Below are 18,461 nucleotides of genomic sequence, written 5' to 3' on the forward strand. Positions count from 1 at the left end.
CTCTGGGTCGGAGGGCAGCAGTGCAACTTTCTTTCCTCTCAAATGGTCTCTGTTGATCAGGACCTCTGCTCTGAGCACACTGGGCAAGAGCAAAGACCCGTGGAGGCCAGTACCCATGCTCTGCAAGTGGCCAGCAGCGAGTGCCAAGGGGAATGTAGGAAAAAGGACAAACGCCACTGATACTTCTTGTAATGTACCCTGGGAAATACCATTGCAGAAAGTTCACAGCCTACCACAGTAGGTGCCCCTGCTCCTTTATTCCCTGTAGGTGATGCCTAAACATGCTCCTCAAGGACTCACACATGTTTATGCAAGCATCACTTGCCTCTTCTGTAGGAGACAAGGGTAGCAGAGTTTGTTAGAAGTGATCTGTAAGGATGCGGTCAGTTCAGAAATCAAATTTGGTGTCAATGGGAGCTGGACAGGATGAAAGACAAGGTTTAGACTCTGTGCAGTATGCTTTGTTGCATCTTGCAGCCTAATTCCCCCAGAATTCTGCATTTGGACTGGTCTGTTGCCTTGGCAATATCCTTTCCTGAAAATTCATGTTTTCTAGCATTTTATAGATCTCTACTTCTGTAAGTGATCCTACCAAATTTGCCAGCAAGCATACATTTCTTTAACTGCTGATTATTCCAAAATCTCTTCTTAAGCTGCATTTGTGTAATTGCAAAACTAAAGAACAAGTTGGCTTCACTTAGTTGAACCTGGTAGAAATGCAAGAAGGTGGTCATGGGTGTAGGATTGGATAGGAACTCATCCTTGCAATTGTACCGAGTTCCAGCTAAGCGATAAAAGTTAAAGACCCCTTTGTATGCCAAAAAGGTTTAGTAGATAAAACACTCTGGGAATGCAGATATCTATCCTGTGGATTACGTAGCGGAGACATTTTGCCAGTCTTTGTCTAGCAGAGCAGAAGACTTCTTACTGGTCTCTTGGCTCCTCTGCATGTTGCATCAAGATCTGCAGAGCTCAAAAGGCAGTATGTTGTTTCAAAAATAACACAGTAGAACCTAGCTAGTAGCACAGCTTTCTGTCCATGTTTCTGTAAGAAAGCAAGCCTTGGCAATCCATCTTCCACTGAAGGCTGGTATCTTTTCATCTCCCTCCTTCGTTCACTTTCCTTCTGCTCATTTTAGGTGCTGCTGTCAAGCTGCTTCTCTCATTTTTTTTCACAGCCTTGAATCCTGTTGTTAAAATCCCACTTTCCTCTGCGTTTGGTTTTAAGCTCCTCACTCATATATTTAGGACAGCACCTCCATTATCCACATCTTTTTCTTTGGACTTGTTGCCCACATTTTTCTTCCTTATCCTGGAACTCACTGTCATCCCATGTTTCCTATTTATTTTCCATCGGACTATTTGCTGCTATCTCTTGAAGGAACAGGAGCAGATAAGAGGAGCGAAGAGAGAAAAATTAAAAGCTAATTTAAAAATTAAAAACTGCAGGTAGTTAAATGATTGACCTGTTTTAGAGCACATTTAGGCATGAGGCATACAGTCCAACTGAGTCATGATGCAGCTCCGAAACACTTCATGGAGCAGAAGTGCCCCATATAGTTTGGGTAGCATTTTAGTGTGCAAAAAAACATATGGAGATCTATCTCCCTTGTTTGATTGTCCAGACTTTTCTCCTGGACCTGGAAGAGTTAAATCAGTATTTTCCTTCAACTGCAGAACTAACTCCGTAATATAAGGTTAGCTAGACCCCAGTTTCTTTTGAGATGATGCCTTTTTGGCATCGTAACGATACCAGCCATCTTTGCTCTAGGAGCTGATGTTTGGAGCCATCAGGGCTCATGTTTGGGCTGACTTCAGCAGGGATCCTGGCCGGGGCAGTTGTGCATTAAAAGAAACAGGGAGTCATGGTAACTCCTTATTTGGGTGACTGTTTTGTTCAGGCCATCCCCTCCTGCTCCCCTGCTGCAGAGCTTATATGCGCTGTGTCAAGGATGCTGGAGCCTTTCCAGGGCTGGGACTAACTGAGCTGGGCTGAGAGCCTTGTGACACCATCGTGCACATGGGCTGAATGAAATCTAAAGAATTTAAAATCCCAACTAAATGTGTTGGGACAGAACCACTGAAAAAAATGTTGTTGTTGAACTTAATTAGTGGCGCCAAGTGAGCAGGTCCCACTGGCTCAGCACCCGAGGACAAAGGGAGCACGTCAGGTCATTGCAAGGGCAACAGGAGAATAAAAAGGGCAGGATGGAAAAAAAGACCTGGGCCAGGAGCGTGACACAAGGAGAACTGCCAGCTTCCTAAACGCTTGTTCAGAGCCAGCTTTCCAGAGAGGCCAGGAGGCTGGGCTTTGTTGGCCGGCAGGGATTATATGCACCTATAGTTGAGTTGCACTGAGCTTATTTTCTGTCAATATAAGTTGGTTCTGCAGGAATCACGATGATCCGGAGCTCAGCGCTGCAGCAGCCTACCTGTACAAATGCAGGCAGGGGGAAAGTCGCTGAAGCTGTAGTGTTTGTGCGGCGTTTCATAGTCTGAAAGTGTGGCTGAATTAACTAGTTGCCAAAAACGAGGGCGGTTGGGCAGGTTGTTTTGGAAATGGCTAGAGAGGACTGCTAACCCCATAGCTGTCTCCTGTGCTCAGCACAACGGTGGCTGTGGCTGCTTTGCTACTGGATTAGGAATGAGAAATATATGAGCAAATGGTGCGTCGGCCCCGCAGCCCATCCAAGCACACGGGAAGATGCTTTTGTTGACTCAAGCAACCTCTGGAGCTCATTATTCCTTGAATTCTTGCCATCGAAGCAGGATGACCCACAGAAAGATGCTGTAGGTCATCGTGAGATTTTCTGATTAAAATCTCCTGTTTATGATGTGAAATAAGCCTGAGCCTTGTGCTCCTACATACCTCTGTGTGCGTGTGTTTAGTCTTTTCTTCTTGTACAGGTTCCTTCTCCTATAAATGAGTAGCCTCTTCTGTCCCTTCCTACCCACCTTCTCCACCTCAGGCCATCATTCCTGCTGTCACAGGAGAAACCCCAGGGATGACAGAAGGAGCTGCATGCCCTGGCTTGCATGAGCCGGCGTCTACCCTGGGCTCATGGATTCCAGCCGTGGAGGAAGGTGGTTTATTACCGTGACGGCAGCAGGAGCAGTGATGCTCCAGCTGAACAGGGTGACCGCAGACCGCGCTGCCTGCCGGTGTCTGTGTGCACCAAGGTGCAGGCAGGACCGAGTTTCAGCTGCTATGTGCTATAGGGAGGAGAAACCTGCTTGCAGATGTTTCGTGGTTGTGCAGGGGATCTCAGTTTTGCTGAGTTCCTTCTGCGTACATTGTTGGAATGTGGGAATGTGGCTGTTCTAATTAAATTTTACGTGGAGGACTTCAGGACTACCCTTGCGTATTCATACTTAGATATTATAGGAAAAAGAGCCTGCAGGTAATGCCATATAGATTTATGGCACAAGCTTGACAAAGAATGGCTCTTATTATCCAAACGATATAGGCTACGTTACCGAAGACAGGATTTAAAACTATTTCAGAGCTGTAGTAAAAATGTTTAGCATTTTTTATTTATTTCCGCACATTCTCTCAGTGGTTTTAGGGAAACTGAACTGCTACCAGTTAGGGAATTCATTATTAAGCAAATCAATGCAAGTGAAACTAGGAAATACCTGCTTGCCCAAAATACAGGGAAAGTTCTCCTTTCACCTCCCTACAGACTTCACTGGAGTTTTAGGTCAGAGCACACAAACAGCAGTGGAACTCACCTTTTCCCTTCTTCCTAAAGTAAATGCAATGGGATTAGGGGAGGGAAGGGCCAGAACATTGCCAGTATCTCAGTGCACACAGATAGCTTAGCGGGATTCAGTCTCCTGGCTAAATAAGGAGTCTAAAGGAGCTATAATAATGCTGGATTACAAAATGTGTAATTCTTATTTCCTCCCTGAGAGCTGCAGTCAAGATCACTTGGAATATTTAGGAAGCTAATCTGTCCATTACGATTACTGAGAGCAGCCTGAAATCTGATTTCTTCCCTTTTTAATAGCAGACCATCCTGAAAGTGCAGCCTGTGTCCCAAGTAGATACGAATCTTCACTTGTGTCCTTAATTGTGCAGGCACGTGGCACCTTTGTTGTGCCACACAGGCAAACCAGAGAAGAGCAGCAAGAAACAGGGGGCTCCAGTGGGCACGGGAATCCCTCTCCATCCTGCTGTGAGCGGGACCCGTGACCAGGCTTGCAGGGAAAGGCTGATGCTGGTGGGTGAGGAGGAGGATGGACCCAACCCTCCAGCGTCCAGGGAGTTGGGATTTCGGGGCCAGCATTTTCAGTACGCAGCAATGAGCTGCATGAGGAAGTGGGTGGCCTTCCTGAGTCATTAACACACCCAAAGCTGTGTGCTTCACAGGGCACAGCTGTGACACACTTTTCTTGCACTATTTCAAAACTGTCTGATTATTTGAACTAGGATTAAACTTTCGTGATAATCTGAGATCTCTGGAGATAAGAACTTTTTTTTTTCCTGTTGATACATGCAGGCATATCTTCCTTGCACCCTTACTCAACTGGGTGATGTCTCCAGGCATAACTGCAGCATATTCAGAAATATCATCCCACTTATTTTCCCAGCAGGAAGTTCGTTTGTGAAATCCTGGTTTGGGAAATAGTCAAATGACTGGGGATTTTGTAATTATATTTGTAATATTGGAAGCCTAATATAGATTTCTCAGACAGCTATTTTGCTCGTCAGTCAGTTTTAATCAGTGATAACGTATGCGTCAAGGTTTTTTCACTCATTTAGAAAAAGTGGCTAAAACAACCTGCTTTTTCAGGTAGCAGAGAATCAAAGCATGGTCATCAAGTAGTCTGTACACTGTGGATTATAACACAAAGCTTATTCAGCGCATAGCATTCAAATACAAATGGATTTTCATTTTGAGCAACTCGCTACTCCCCCCAAATAAGGAGAAGCGAGATAATAGCGATGTTGCTAGTTCATAAAATAGTGTGACAAGTTTGATGGGGTCTGGCGATAGAGCATTCAGCTGATGACGTCCTTCCATTACTGAAAAAAGCTCTTAATTTTTATATAAAAAAAAAAAAAGAAGAAAAAAAAAGGTTGTAGTCCTTGTTCCTCCAGAGAAGGGCCTGGACTTGTGACCCAAAGGTACCTAAAAATCTCTGCTCGTGTGTATGTGCGCATGGGAAACTGTAATTTCAAAGCGTGTCTCGTGATAGCTGAATGTGGGAGGTTTTTTTGTTGGTAATACTATCTGTCTCACAGGGGAGGGGAGAAGCCAGCTCTATTTATAGTTGAGATTCACTGTCAAATGCTGTCTTTCACAACAGCTTTATAAATGGTGCAGGACAGATTCTCAACTGGCACAAGCGAGCAGAAAAAGTGAAGTTGTGCCAATTCACGTTAGTTGAGAGCGAGCTAGCAAAATCGTCATGAGGGTCGGACAGCACTTCAGAAACACTCAGCAGCACTTGGCTGAACCACCGTGACACACGTCTGCAAGTACAAGCATTACTGTAGATGGCATTTAATCCTGCGTCGCGCCTCCGGGGAAGGCAAACAGCCCCTGCGCACCACCCCCGCTGCAGAGTCCTGCGCCCTGCGAGTGACCGGGGTTGGCGGAGCCTGGCAGAGATGGTGAAAAATACTGGACGTGGAGAACACACTTCACGACAGGTAGACTCAGCAGTTAGGCTTCTCATGCCATAATGTTTTGTAAATTCATCCTAAAACTAACTCTTAATGGTCATCCTCTTGTTCTCAGTGGAAAAATGCCTATTAGGTGTACAAAACTCAAGTAATACCACAACAGGAGTAGCTTATCTTGGCTTTTAAACCCAGTAACTAAATAATACAGGAACATCCTCAAAAGCATTTCAGTAACATAGGAACCTAATGGCAGTTTTACATATCATAGAATGGCATAGGCTGGAAGGGACCTTAGAGATCATCTAATCCAACCTCCCTGTCGTGGGCAGGGACACCTCTCAACTAGATCAGGCTACTAATCCACATGTATATGACAAACACAGACAGTTTTACTTACAGGTTTACATTCTTTCCTAAAACAAAGGTTTTGAGAATGGTCAGAGCCCTGCCTGTAGAATCACAAGCGCCAACAGAATAATCCAGGTTAGAAGAAGCCTCAGGGGGACTCCAGGCCTCTGGCCAGGACCAGCTATGACATCAGATTAGGTTGCTCAGTGCTTCATCCAGCTATACCTTTAACGCCTCTAAAGATGTACAGCCTCTCCAGATAGCCTGTTCCACTGCATGGGTGCTCTCACAGTGAAAGGGTTTTAGATAGATAGATGCAGATAAGGGTTCAGAGCCCCCAGATGACCATCTCAGGCTTTTTTCTTCTCCCTCTAAACTACCACGAATAAAACTTGGAGATCCAGCACGAAGGAGTTAGTTAAGGCAAGCGAAAGAGCTGCGTGGGAGAGAAGATCACTTCTCGAAAATAGACTTGTGAAATGAGTCTTAGCCAAATGCATGGAAGATTTGAGGTCTGCTTTCTTGCTAAGTCATGTCTTCAGTCAAATGAGATAGAACCAGTAGGAAATATTGTGAAAGCCACATCCCAGTCTAGCTAGCACCCTCATGCTTCATCTGGTTAGTCACTCATCTGTTAACCACAGAAGGTCTCGAGCAAAGTCTCTTCTCTAACAACACCTTTTTTTTGATGTGCTGTTTGTCTCTTACCCTCCTATGGGACTGATTGTCTTCTACTGATGAACTCTTCCTAGTCCCAGAGATGGTTGATCTCACATGCTCATGGTAATGTCTCGAAGCTAATGTGTGCAGTACCGAGATCCTAGTCTTTGCAGTTTGTGAGTTAGATGTGTTCCTTGTGAGCTTTGGCAGTTTTGTGGTGGGACAGGCCTAATGGCTTCTTCTAGAGCTGTTCTCCATTGGCATAGGAAGCGTTGATACCCCAAGTCCCTGGGACCGGACCTACTTGAACAAATCTGGAAGCTGAAGGAGCCCTCTGAAGAGCCGTGACGGTGGTAGACTGGAGCCACTGGCTGTGCACCACTGCCGGTTTGCTGGCTGTTGGTAGCCATGTGCAGGTATTTGGGCTAGGAGATGCCATTTTCCCTAGGAGCTGAATGTTTAAGTCACATTGAGTGTGATTTATAGGGAGAGGAGAAATGTCTCTGGTATAGATAGCCAGTGGTGCAGATACCCACGAATGAAAATGCAGTTAATTACTTTTTTGCCTTTTCAAGCGTATATGGATCCAGTGCTCCTCTGCTTTCCTTTTTTACAGGGAAGGTATCAGAATTGCTTCCTCTGTGGGTGTCAGTGTCATCTCTTCTGATCTGTTGTGCAGCACCAGCCATTTGGATCCTCTGAGGCTGAGCATAAGTCAGAAGAGTTTTGCCTTGCCTTCCATTGCCACAAATAAGAAAATAACCTTTTCTTCGAGGATTAAGCTTAGTTGATTCACAGAGGTGTAGCATTTGCAAATACTTAAAACCAGATTTTGGTACAAAAGAGCATAGTTTGCTGCTGTAGTTTTTGAAGCCTTTTCTGTCTTCTTATTTACATTAGGACTGACAAATATCCATTCATAATCTCTTCAGAACAGTCAGGAATCTGCCTGGGCTTGCTCCAGATGTACCTGTTATTTTCAACAGGGAGGTTGTCCCCACATCATATAGCACTATTAGAAGGGATGACCGATGTTTTAGTTCCCTTTATCCATCCTTCTGCATTGATCAGTTGAAGGTACAATGAGTTACCTTTCCTTTTCTATGCACAGTAAGACATTTTAATGTGCAAATAATCTAACCCACACCTGAAAACACTGGCCAAGAAGTTGCAGTTCAACTTAAAAATATTAGAAATGCTCCGATCAAGAATCTCTTCTTCCTTGAAGTTAAAATAATTTTTGCATTTAGGCATTAAGGACTTTCATATACCATCCTTTCACTCACGCATAAACTAAACAAATCAAATGCATACTCAGTCCCAGTATCAGACCAGAATTTTAAAGTATTTTTGCTAGTGGAAATCACTTTCTATTTGAAGTGTATTTAGTTCTTCATCATACTACCTGGTGTCTTCAAACCCACTGGAATTTATTACCTGCATTAGCTCACTAATTTGTTTCCAGCTTCTTTCTCAAAATCCATAAGAATTATTCATTCCTTTTATATCAAAAAACATTTTAAAGTTTTTTCTGTTTGCCTCGCAGCTTGAATGTTGTTACGTGTGTTTAAAAGGGAAAATTCCTTCCTAGCTCCTTTACTCCACAACTGCTTCTCAGGGTTCAGAGCTCAACTTCTCAAGGACCAGAAGAAAGAAGGAGGGTCTCGTGTTGCTTAGATGCGCTGAGCTTTGCAATACTGAGGACCTGCGTCTCTTGACAATTAGCTCTCAAATCCTAGCACCTCCTGTCTGGTAAAGATGGGATTCAAGTAAATTATGAACTGTCAGTTATGGTGGCAATTATGGTGGCTTGGTTTGCACAACATTTGACATTAAAACTGGCCCTAACTCCGTCAGTGTGCTTTGGAGTGAGACCAGGAGCTAAATTTAGCCAGTCCTGGCTGCAGGGCGAGCATAGCTGTCAGTCTTGCCTGCGACACTCGCCGCGACCTGCTCTCCTTATCGGTTTACAAAGAGGGGAGCTTCCTGTTGGTTTTCAGACTTTTTGAATTACATTGGGCAGGTTTGCTCTGCTCTTCTCGTGATTCATTAGACATAAGTGCAGTGCTGCCTTGCTTCTTACGCTTTTTGGGTTGTGGATAAATGCTGCTCAGCAGGGTGAGCAGCTACTCAGTTTAGCAAAAGAGCTGTAGAAAAAAAAAAGGATGTCGAAGTTCTTATCTGCTTTTTAGTATTTAAGCCTCTAAAGTAACTGGATACCAGCTTTCAAGTTCTTCTTCTAACTCTCATGTCTAGAAACTTGATGCTTTTTTTAGAACAAACAGAGTCAGAAGTCTCACTCCAGACACTGGAGATTCCAGCCACCAGTATCGGGTGACCTGCATTAGGAGTGGGGACTTCAGTGTTGCTGACTTTTAGTGTTTTTCTACCCAGCAGTAGTAAAGGTAGCAAAAAGGGCTTACGCCAGCTCTGTGTCACCAACGAGTCCTCTCTGATCCAGTCCAACGAGCTCTACAACACGTTTGAGAGGACTAAGTCACCTTCCTGGCTGCATTCTGATCATATCTCCAAACATTGAAGGTTGTCAGACTAGAATATATTTGTATCTTCTAGTCTGCAATGGTAATTTTGTTCATTAGTTTCCGTCTTTGACTCAAAGAGCTAATTTAATACTTGAATTTTAAAGATGCAGGGCTCTTGAATTGTTAAATTTTGAGATAATTTCAGCACAGGACTGAAAATACTGGGTTGTGTCCCAGAACAGACATAATGAGGTATTACCAACTCTGACATTTCAGGAAACAATTTGTAAAAGAGAAATTCCTTTCAGCATTTGCTATAGTTATCAGTGATGAAGTGCCAACTGAAAAAGCAACATGATAAGGGTCCCCTGCTGCAGCCTTTCCAAGTGAGAAAGGGCATTGCTTGTAGGGTCAAGTCAGAGCAGTGCTGCACATGTGATGAAGAAAAATCACACAGAAAACAAGATACTTCTTTCAAGGCAGTTATCTGCATTTGTATAACTGGAGTGACGTTTTCGTGTTTCTTCAGCAATGCAATTGGTCCCCTCGTTGCGCTCTGGCTTATCTACGAGCAAGGTGGTGTAATGCAAGAAGCGTCGACACCCGTCTGGCTGCTGTTTTATGGAGGTGTTGGGATCTGTGTGGGTCTCTGGGTCTGGGGTAGAAGAGTTATCCAGACCATGGGTAAAGACCTCACTCCGATCACACCATCAAGGTAGGTGCACAGTTGTCATTACGGTTGTGTGAACCAATCTGACAAATTGCTGCTCTGGTATTTTGTTTGTAATGCAGTTTGCTGGATTTGCTATGCTTTGATTTTAATGATAACCTGGCTTCAATTTCTCTGTCTTTCTAAAAAATGAAAGAAAAAAAAAGAGGAAAAGGAGAGAAAGAAAGAATGGGAAAAAGAAAGAGAAAGAAAGAGAGAAAGGAAAAAAAATAACCCTGTAAATTAATACTGAACGCGTTTGAGGCGTAGAGGTTTACGTGAACAGCGGCTTCTGCTGATGACCTAATTAACGTGGCAGAAGACGCGTTTGGAAATGGCAAGATTACAGTGGCTTTCCCAGTGCGCTTCAGACGGTTAAAACCATATGTATTTATTGCAGTAATAATGCATACTCGACCTCTGCTGGTGCTTAACCCAATTACTAATTAGGCATGATTCACAGCAGCCTAGAGTAGCAGAAGTCCTTGACGCAATGAGCCATGCAGCTGGGTTACTACCGATGACTGGCCTGTGCCGTTCCCATTATTCAGCCCTTCCTTGTTCTCTTAACTTATTCCTATGACAAAGATCAGTCGGAGATAAAACAGTCGAAAGAAGAAACGGGTAAGACGTTGGCACGCTGCATGGTATCAGTCTGAGCTGATGCAAAGAGTGATTGTGAAGTGTTTTCTTATGCTTCCCGCAGTGGATTCACTATTGAGTTGGCTTCGGCGTTCACAGTTGTGGTAGCTTCCAATGTTGGACTTCCTGTCAGTACTACACACTGCAAGGTATGCCTTTGCCCAGCGACTGCAGTTAAGGCAGTCTGGACTATTCATCTTAAAATCGTGCCGCTCGAGCCAGCGGATAATGGCACAGCGAGGGGGAAACAGCCGCTCGCGGAGGATGGTTAGGCGGAGGTGCGTAAGCACGTCTCAGTCGTGCCAGCGGCACTGGGAAATAATCGGGCTTCCAAAAAACGCCTGGGAGTTGTCACAGTAAAGTCGCTGCAGTCGGGCACAGCGAGAACTCCATGGCTGTGGTTAAAGGAAAACAGCACGTAGAAAAACGTGGCCTCAATTTTCAGGCAAACGATGAGAAGGAAGAAGCTGGTTTCCTCCGACGGTGCCATTTGAACCTGGTCGGGTAGCGTTTCTCTCTCGTTCAGAGGCTGCGCACCATTCATCATTTATACTCCACTTTCTTGATAAGTGCATGGCATGGGATTTCCTGCGTATAACTCTTTTACTACAGGTTTTCCATCTGTCTTTTTTTTTTTTTTTTTTTTATTTCTTCACAGTGGATTTTGCATTGAAGTAATGTGTGCGCTAACGGTACTTGTAGCCTCAAATGTGGGTATTCCAATAAGCTCCACCCATTGCAAGGTATTGGAGTTTGCAGTGATCGCATCAGTAAATCACATCACTAGGACAAACCATAACAAAACACGAGAGAGACCGATCGTTGCAGATTGCCTTCACTATGCGATGCGCCGTGCAGACAGCGATCGCAAAGTAACGAGGACGGCTTTTAAAGCCGGTGTGGCTAAGCTAAGTCAGCGTTATAAGCAATTGCACAAAAGTCTGGAACGTCTTTCACCCTTCTGTGATCATGTTGAACTAATATAGATGCTTTGGAAGAATGTAGACTTGTAGTTTGTGTGATCGGGGTTACACGTCTTTTAGAGCCACCTGTCTGAAAAACACTGCTACGTCATTAAGCTAATACTTTAATGTCTCTCTTCTTTTAAACCAACTTGTCCTCACTTTTGTGCATTATAATGCAGAATCCGGCCTATGTAATTAGTTCTTTGAACAAGGTTGTTGACTTTCTTTTTAAAAAAAAAAAAAAAAAAGACCACTTTGAAATATAGAAATAGGCTGGGTAATGGGCAGAATTTTATTATGTCATACGATATGCTGTGTGAGAAGACATTTATATCGCTCGTAGGCAACAGGGAGCATGTGGACATTTACACTGCTGGAAGAACATAGTGGGAATTCGGAATTTTGTTCCCTAGGAAATTCCCAAGTCAAATATCCCGTCTTTCTTTCCTTTGCTTCCCCATGGACTCGCAAGCTCTTGGACACGCAGAGCTGTCTGTGTCCCTTGCGCTCTGGCTTGGTGTGGGAAGCCTCTCTGAAATCAGAGATGCCAGAGCGACAAAGCCCCTCTGCTTTGGGACTTACCAACCAAGCCCTACAAGAGCCAGATCCTGTAGGATTTGCTAGTGCACCCTGGGGACCTTGAAGTCCTTCCAGCTTTTGCTTGGGCTGGGGCAGGCAGGTTTTTGGGGCTAACTGCTCCACGGCATGGCAGGCAGGCTGGCAAGAAGCTGAGCATCCTTGCCTGTGACATTGACCTGGTTTCCAGTGAAAGAGTCAATGAAATCCACACATCCTGCAAAATGCCCCAAGTTGGTTCAATCAGCCTTTTTCTAGTGAAAACCATTTCTTCAGAAAGCCTTCCTCTATTGCAAAATCATTTCTTTCTTCTGCTGTAGAGCTCTTTGAGAAGCAGCCAAGACTGAGCTTCTCTGAAAGGCCGTTCAGATTTCCTGGCGTTGGCCGAACTCTGGTTCCTCTGAATGAAGCAGGGAGGAGAAAAATAATAACAATGTGATCCACTTCTAAGAATGCTAGCCTGAAACCACCTCCCTTTAAACTGACTGGTATATCAAATGCACGATGAAGAATTTGTCAGGGAGAATAATACAGCTTTGATTATCCCAGTTGTATGCCTGAAGCACTTCTAGCCAACCATCATAAGAGAGAAAATACATATTGGTGCAGACAAATAGACTGAATTTAGAAAGAAAATTTCTTGGAAGCCATAAGCTAATGAGAGGGCAGCGTTAGGAGATATTCATTGACTCAATGCAGTTAAGGGCTTGGTCTTTTCTAACTGCAGAGCGAAATAATTCTTTTTTAAAAATACTTCCATAAAAGCAGTTAATGTGGTTAGTCTGTGTCTGCTCCCTGTAGTTTGCTGTATCTCATTACATGGATTATTCTTAATGGGACGATCCACTTCACAATAGGATTAGACTGTTCCAGGATGTCCCATTATTATAACTGACTCTATGTTTCAGCAAAATGAGATCCTGAGTTGAAAGATCTTAAGTGATCAACACAAGATAAAGCAAACAGATGTATTCCTTTTTTCTTCAAAAGCCCGGTGAAGGAATAAAAGAACTATTATATATCATTTACTCCATGGGAGAATGCCTCTCTGAAAGTGCTGTCAGCCACCAAGACAGAAATGCCTTCTTAAAAATTAGCAGCGAAATTACTTTGCCCTAGTAATCAAAAAGAAAACGGGTTCAAGGTGAGCCTAGTCCTAAGCCTCTAGCATCAAGCAGTGGGAATTATTCTTTTCCCCAACATTTGCTCCACAGCAAAACAGCATTTGCTGAAGTAGGAGCCCTACCGAAGGCATCAGTCAACTGAAGGCGCAGCAAGTAGATAAACTGATGGCAAAGAAGGAGCAGCGTGAAACACCTTAGGTGGAGGGAGACCTTTTGGAGGTGAAACAATAGACTATAATGAAAAATGGAGACCAGACATGAAGGAAAGCTTTGAGCAGCCGTTTTGAGGTCTTGGAGCAGATATGGTGGCAGGAAGAAAAGCATTAGCTTCTGAGAAAGAGTCATCAAGCCCTCTCAGATCAGGAGTTGCATTTGGTCCTAAACCAGAGGCTTTGGTCTATGTGAAGTAGCCACCACTCGATATGCCTGTCCTAAACCTACAGCCCAGCAGCTTTTCCACACTCGGTGCCTGCTGAAAGCCTGAACTGTACCTTTGTCCTTGCCACAAGTCAAAGGGGACAGGTAAGTCCCTCTGAAAGCCCCCAAGTCAAGAGGGCCTGAGGGAAAGACCTGACCTTTTGAGCCTCTGGAGGAATTTGTGAGTCTGAACGCGGTAGCCACATTGCTCTGCCTGCACCTGCTCAGCCTCCCTTGGGATTTAGCACTGAAAAGCCGGTGTGGTGTAATGCACACCTTGCCTTTCTGCTGCCCAGGTAGGCAAATGATCATCTTGAATCTTGCACATAGTGCGTGCTATTTATTCTAAGATATGAGATGTTGAAATAAACAGGCATTTCTCAGCTGTAACAAATTTACTGTGTTCACATATGGGTAAAATTAGAGGGCAGGAGTTAAATGCTTTTTCTGTGCAAAGGCGACTTTGCTGAGGTCATATCGTCAGCTCCATTTTGCTACTACGATATTGGGGTTTTGAAAAATCTTCTCTGCGTTGCTACGATGGAATGATCATGTTCCGTGTGTGATGATGATACGCGATTGCACAGGAACAGGAGAGCCAAAAGCATTTCTGTAATGCTTTAAGCAGAGCATACTGAAGGCAAACTGCACTGGTTTCAAACCAATCTCAAAGTAGATACCATCTGAAATTCTGCACACGGTGTAGTGTCCCTACACCCAAGTTTTAGCTACTCTCCTAACCTCTAGTCCATCAAAGTCACTAATAATAAACTAAACTTTAATAATGTTTACAACAGATTGCCAATGCCATCATTGCTGATACCTTTTAAATTTCAGGAAGGACTCAGAGATTATCATACGTAAGGCCGCAGGCTCGCGCAATAGGCAATGCTTCTTGTTGCAAGCATGACAGATGGGTGCTCAGGACATGCAAAATGTAAAGCAGAGCCTAACAGCCGAGCTGCTGGAATACCAAACGCTGTTTTCTCAGGTTAACGCTTTGATATAGTCAGAAGTGTGGGGCTCCTCTTAGCTGGACACCTCCTAAATACAGAAGAGCATATTGTCCTCTCAAGGGGTATTCAGATTAAATACTATCTAACAGATTTCCTTATTGGATCAAACTTCAAGACTGAGGCCTTTTCAGTCTTAGAATATCAAGTTTAGTTTTCCCTTGTTCTGTCACAGGCACTTTTGAGACTCTTATTTCCCTAGAGTTACAGGTTCTTGCACAAATAACTTTTTTCTCCAAAAACGAATGCTAAGCAGTAGTTAGAAGTAAGAAAAGATGTGGATTCGATATCCTTGTCATGTCTCTCCCCACTTCCCTGTCCTCCCAGCATTTATCATTTTCCTAGCTCTGCACGTGGGGATCAGCCCATCTGCTAATCTATAGGCAGGGACTGATACTCCCATTAAGAAAACAAGCAGGGAAGAGGAGGCAGGGATGGCGTTTCAAGGAGCACAAGCCCAGCTGTGTCTTGGAGTGTCCTTTCCTTCAAAACAAGATATTCCTTCTACATTTCTTGCTGCTTTACCATGTGCTTTGAATAGACTTGCACTGATTTACAGGTTTTTGTTAATGAGGCGGAGGGCCACTTCCAGGGCAAAAAGAAAACGCAGCATTTCTGAAGTTTTTGTATCGTTTTTCACTGGAAATGTTTTTCTCAGGCCAGTTTTTTCCTAAAAGATAATATGCTGGGTTTATCCCCGAGCTTATTAACTGAAAATACATTTGAAGGAAGAAAAGGTTGTAGCTTTGCCCATGCCACAGTGTGTTTTGTCTACAAAAACACTGACCTACCTGGCTGCCCTTGTAGCAGTGCCTTTGAAAGATATTTTGGTGGCTTATCTGTTCCCCACCTGAAGCCAGACCTCTTGATGTCCGTGCAGTTTGCATGCCCCATAGCATCAGGCTGATGTCTTTGTCTGCAGGGAGGATTTTAGCTCTGAATGCTTTGCTTGGCTGGCTGGTCCGGAAGGGCTGGTTTTCCTCGGAGGGCTTGGACTGATGAGTTTGATGTAGGGCAGCTTTACTGGGTCTAACCTTGCGCTGTCTGTCTGCCCCCTGCCAAGGTATTGCAGTTACAGGGTGGGCTCAGCTGCTCACATTGCTGTTGCTGTCCTGTTTGTAGCCCGCAATAGTGAAATATACAGGTGCTGTTTGGAGTTGGCTCTCTGTGCCAGGCTATAAGCTGCAGAGGTTCAGCAGCTGCTGTAGGTGAACAGGCAGGAAGTCCCAAACCAGCAAGAGGACAAGCAGGTGGGATGGGAACCACACTAGCTGTCCTGACCTGCCCCATGCCATACTCTCCAGCACAGCCTTAATGACAACTTTCCTGGTGTTTTCATGATTTAGGCCAAAGCCTGTTCGGACTCAGTGGATGCTTGTCCTCTCCCCTACAGACAGAGCCAGGTGCTGGGCAGGTGGAGGGCTGCCTCATTTGCAATCATGGCTGATCTTGGCGAGCTTGCTCAAGGCTGGCTTGCCTTCAGTATCGCATTACATCCAGATGCAGAAGTGATCTTGCTCTAGATCTGATTCTTTATGTACTCTGTAACACAGGCAGTGGCTCCTGTCTCAGGGACACATGTGGGGAACGTGTGTTCAGTATTCTGGTGTCTGTTCTGAAATGCCCACAAGCCCTTCAACTCTTCAGATAAAGTTAAAAGGATCAGATGCACTGAGTACAGCATAGTTTTTTCTGAGCCTGTACTTCCAGGTGGTTTGTTCTGTAGGGATGCTGCTCTGCCTATGTGTACTGCCGTTGGGATTCCTCTGTCCCTATCTTGTCTTCCAAAAATTAGACGTGCTGTCACCAGCTCACCTTTATAGTTAGAAGAGAGCTGCAAGCTAGCAGGGCAGAGAAAAACCCACAGGCCTATTTATTCTTCTTTGGCTGGCCCATGAGACCCATGAGAAACAGGAGATCATTGAAAATAAAGGTTAAAGGACTGTGGAAATGTCACCCTCCTGCCACCCCACAGAACAGAGCCATCATCATCAGGGGCTCCTTTTATCTCAGAGCATCGCTTGGTATCAGCTGACTGGCATTGGTGTGGCCGTGGGCGTGTTACAGGCACTCAGACCTACCCCTCACCTCTTGTCTCCCTCTCTCTTCCCCGCGCTCCCAAGGTCGGCTCCGTGGTGGCTGTCGGCTGGATCCGCTCCAAGAAAGCCGTCGACTGGCGCCTTTTCCGCAACATCTTCCTGGCGTGGTTTGTGACTGTGCCAGTGGCCGGCTTGTTCAGCGCCGGGGTGATGGCGCTGCTGATGTACGGGATCCTGCCTTATGTCTGAAGAGCCTTCTCTGCTGGGAAAAGGGGAAACGGCCAAGCTACTGCCGAGGGGAGAAGCGTTCCTGTGAAAGAACCCGTCAGAGAGGATCCATCTTCCATATCTAACTTCTTATCTACTGTACATAACAATGTGTCATATTGGTGACATGGTGATGTGGTGCCATTTCTTATATATTAAAGAAATATATATGCATATATTAGGTAACAATACCTAAGTTATATTATCAGTGGAGTGAAAATAATTGCCTAGAATTTAATATTTAGTAAAATCTGTACATAGTGTATCATTTTGGTGGCAATTTTTTAATCTTTTGAAGAAGAGTATGGATTGGGAGATGTTTCTTGTCTGTTTGATATAAGAAGAAGCGAGGTACAGGACTGCATAACACGAGTTTTTTTTAAAGCTATTAAGATACTGGAACAAAATAAAACGCACAGAAGTGCTTTTCATAAAATAACTTTGTTCATATCATATTGACCTTTGTGTATCATAGCGCGGTGGTTATGGCTGTGTAAATACTGACAAACAGTAACTTTTAAATGGTGCATTTCCCTCATATATTTTGGATAAGAAAGTTTAGGAAGTACCAAAGAAGCAGGGGAATAGCTTGCCGATACTATGTCGTTGTCTACACGTGTGGGTGCGTGTTGTGTTTTCCCACCTCTCACTCAATGTTCTTTTCACCAAGCGCCCGCCAGCGAGGCTGGGATAGTACTGTTCATGTCTTAATGTAACTAAAAAAGAAAAAAAAAAGCACACAAAAAAGTTAGTTCTCGTTGCTTGCTATAGGCAGACCACGGTTCTCCACGTTAGCTGATAGTAGACCAGCTTCATTTTGTGGGTTGAATTTGTAGCATCTCACTGCTCACCTTCCACCTTTCCCCTTCAAGTCTCAGCTCCCGGTTGCCCTGCTATTGATTCCGGAGGGGGAATGGACCATCAGTCTCCCCTTTTTCTGTCCATCCAGCCACAACCACACACTCTCAGGTACAGGAGCGGGACCGCGGGGTGTGCGGCACCCCTGCGTACAGAAGCGAAGGGCAGCAGCGGGTAGGAAATGGGCTTCGCCTTGGTTTTGTGGTTGAAGGTATGGGTGCCTGTGGGAGTGCTGACCCGTGCAGGGGCTGGCATGAGGAGCACAGTGAGGATGTGAGCAGGGGCCGAGACCTCCTGGCACGTCCCATCCCACACCATGGCCCACCAGCCTCTTGCCGGGCTGCTGACCGTGAGGAGGGGACAGGAGCCTGGCTCCACATGGATGGAGATTTGGGATGAGATTTTTTTCACGGCAGCTCAGGGGGAAAGGGCTAGCTACATCCCCTGCACGGCTTTGGAAAGCACATTTGGGTGAAGGTTACTGTTTCGTGGGTGGGAGGCAAAGGGCGAGGGGTGCCCAGAGGAGGTTGGGAATCTATTACTGTTTAAATGCTGCTAAAATTTTGATAAAATGTTCTTGGTACTCCATTGTGACTTTTCCATTGGTTCATTCATACTAAATTTATAATAAAAAGATAAACACCCCCTATCACTGTTTGCCTCTTGGGTTTTTTGAGCGTTACTCAGCCGTGCCAGCTGTAATGGGCAGCTAAAACCTACTCCTTGGC

At 44.7% G+C, this 18,461-nt stretch overlaps 1 protein-coding gene across 2 annotated transcripts in view; it reads left to right on the forward strand.

The window, feature by feature from the left end:
* SLC20A2 (solute carrier family 20 member 2) overlaps window positions 1-18,251 on the forward strand; it is a 34,223-nt gene extending 15,972 nt beyond the window's left edge. The window contains exons 8-10 of one of the 2 annotated variants that reach the window (XM_009977918.2): window positions 9,653-9,838; window positions 10,539-10,623; window positions 16,693-18,251. In XM_009977918.2, the coding sequence (XP_009976220.2) occupies window positions 9,653-9,838; window positions 10,539-10,623; window positions 16,693-16,857 (436 nt within the window). In that variant the 3' untranslated portion in view covers window positions 16,858-18,251. The remainder of the gene's footprint in view (window positions 1-9,652; window positions 9,839-10,538; window positions 10,624-16,692) is intronic. The other variant, XM_086611345.1, reaches the window with a different exon arrangement.
* Window positions 18,252-18,461: the final 210 nt, after the last annotated feature.

This window comes from Tauraco erythrolophus, chromosome 5 (genome assembly GCF_009769465.1).
Source record: "Tauraco erythrolophus isolate bTauEry1 chromosome 5, bTauEry1.pri, whole genome shotgun sequence".
NCBI classification, from domain to species: Eukaryota; Metazoa; Chordata; class Aves; order Musophagiformes; family Musophagidae; genus Tauraco; species Tauraco erythrolophus.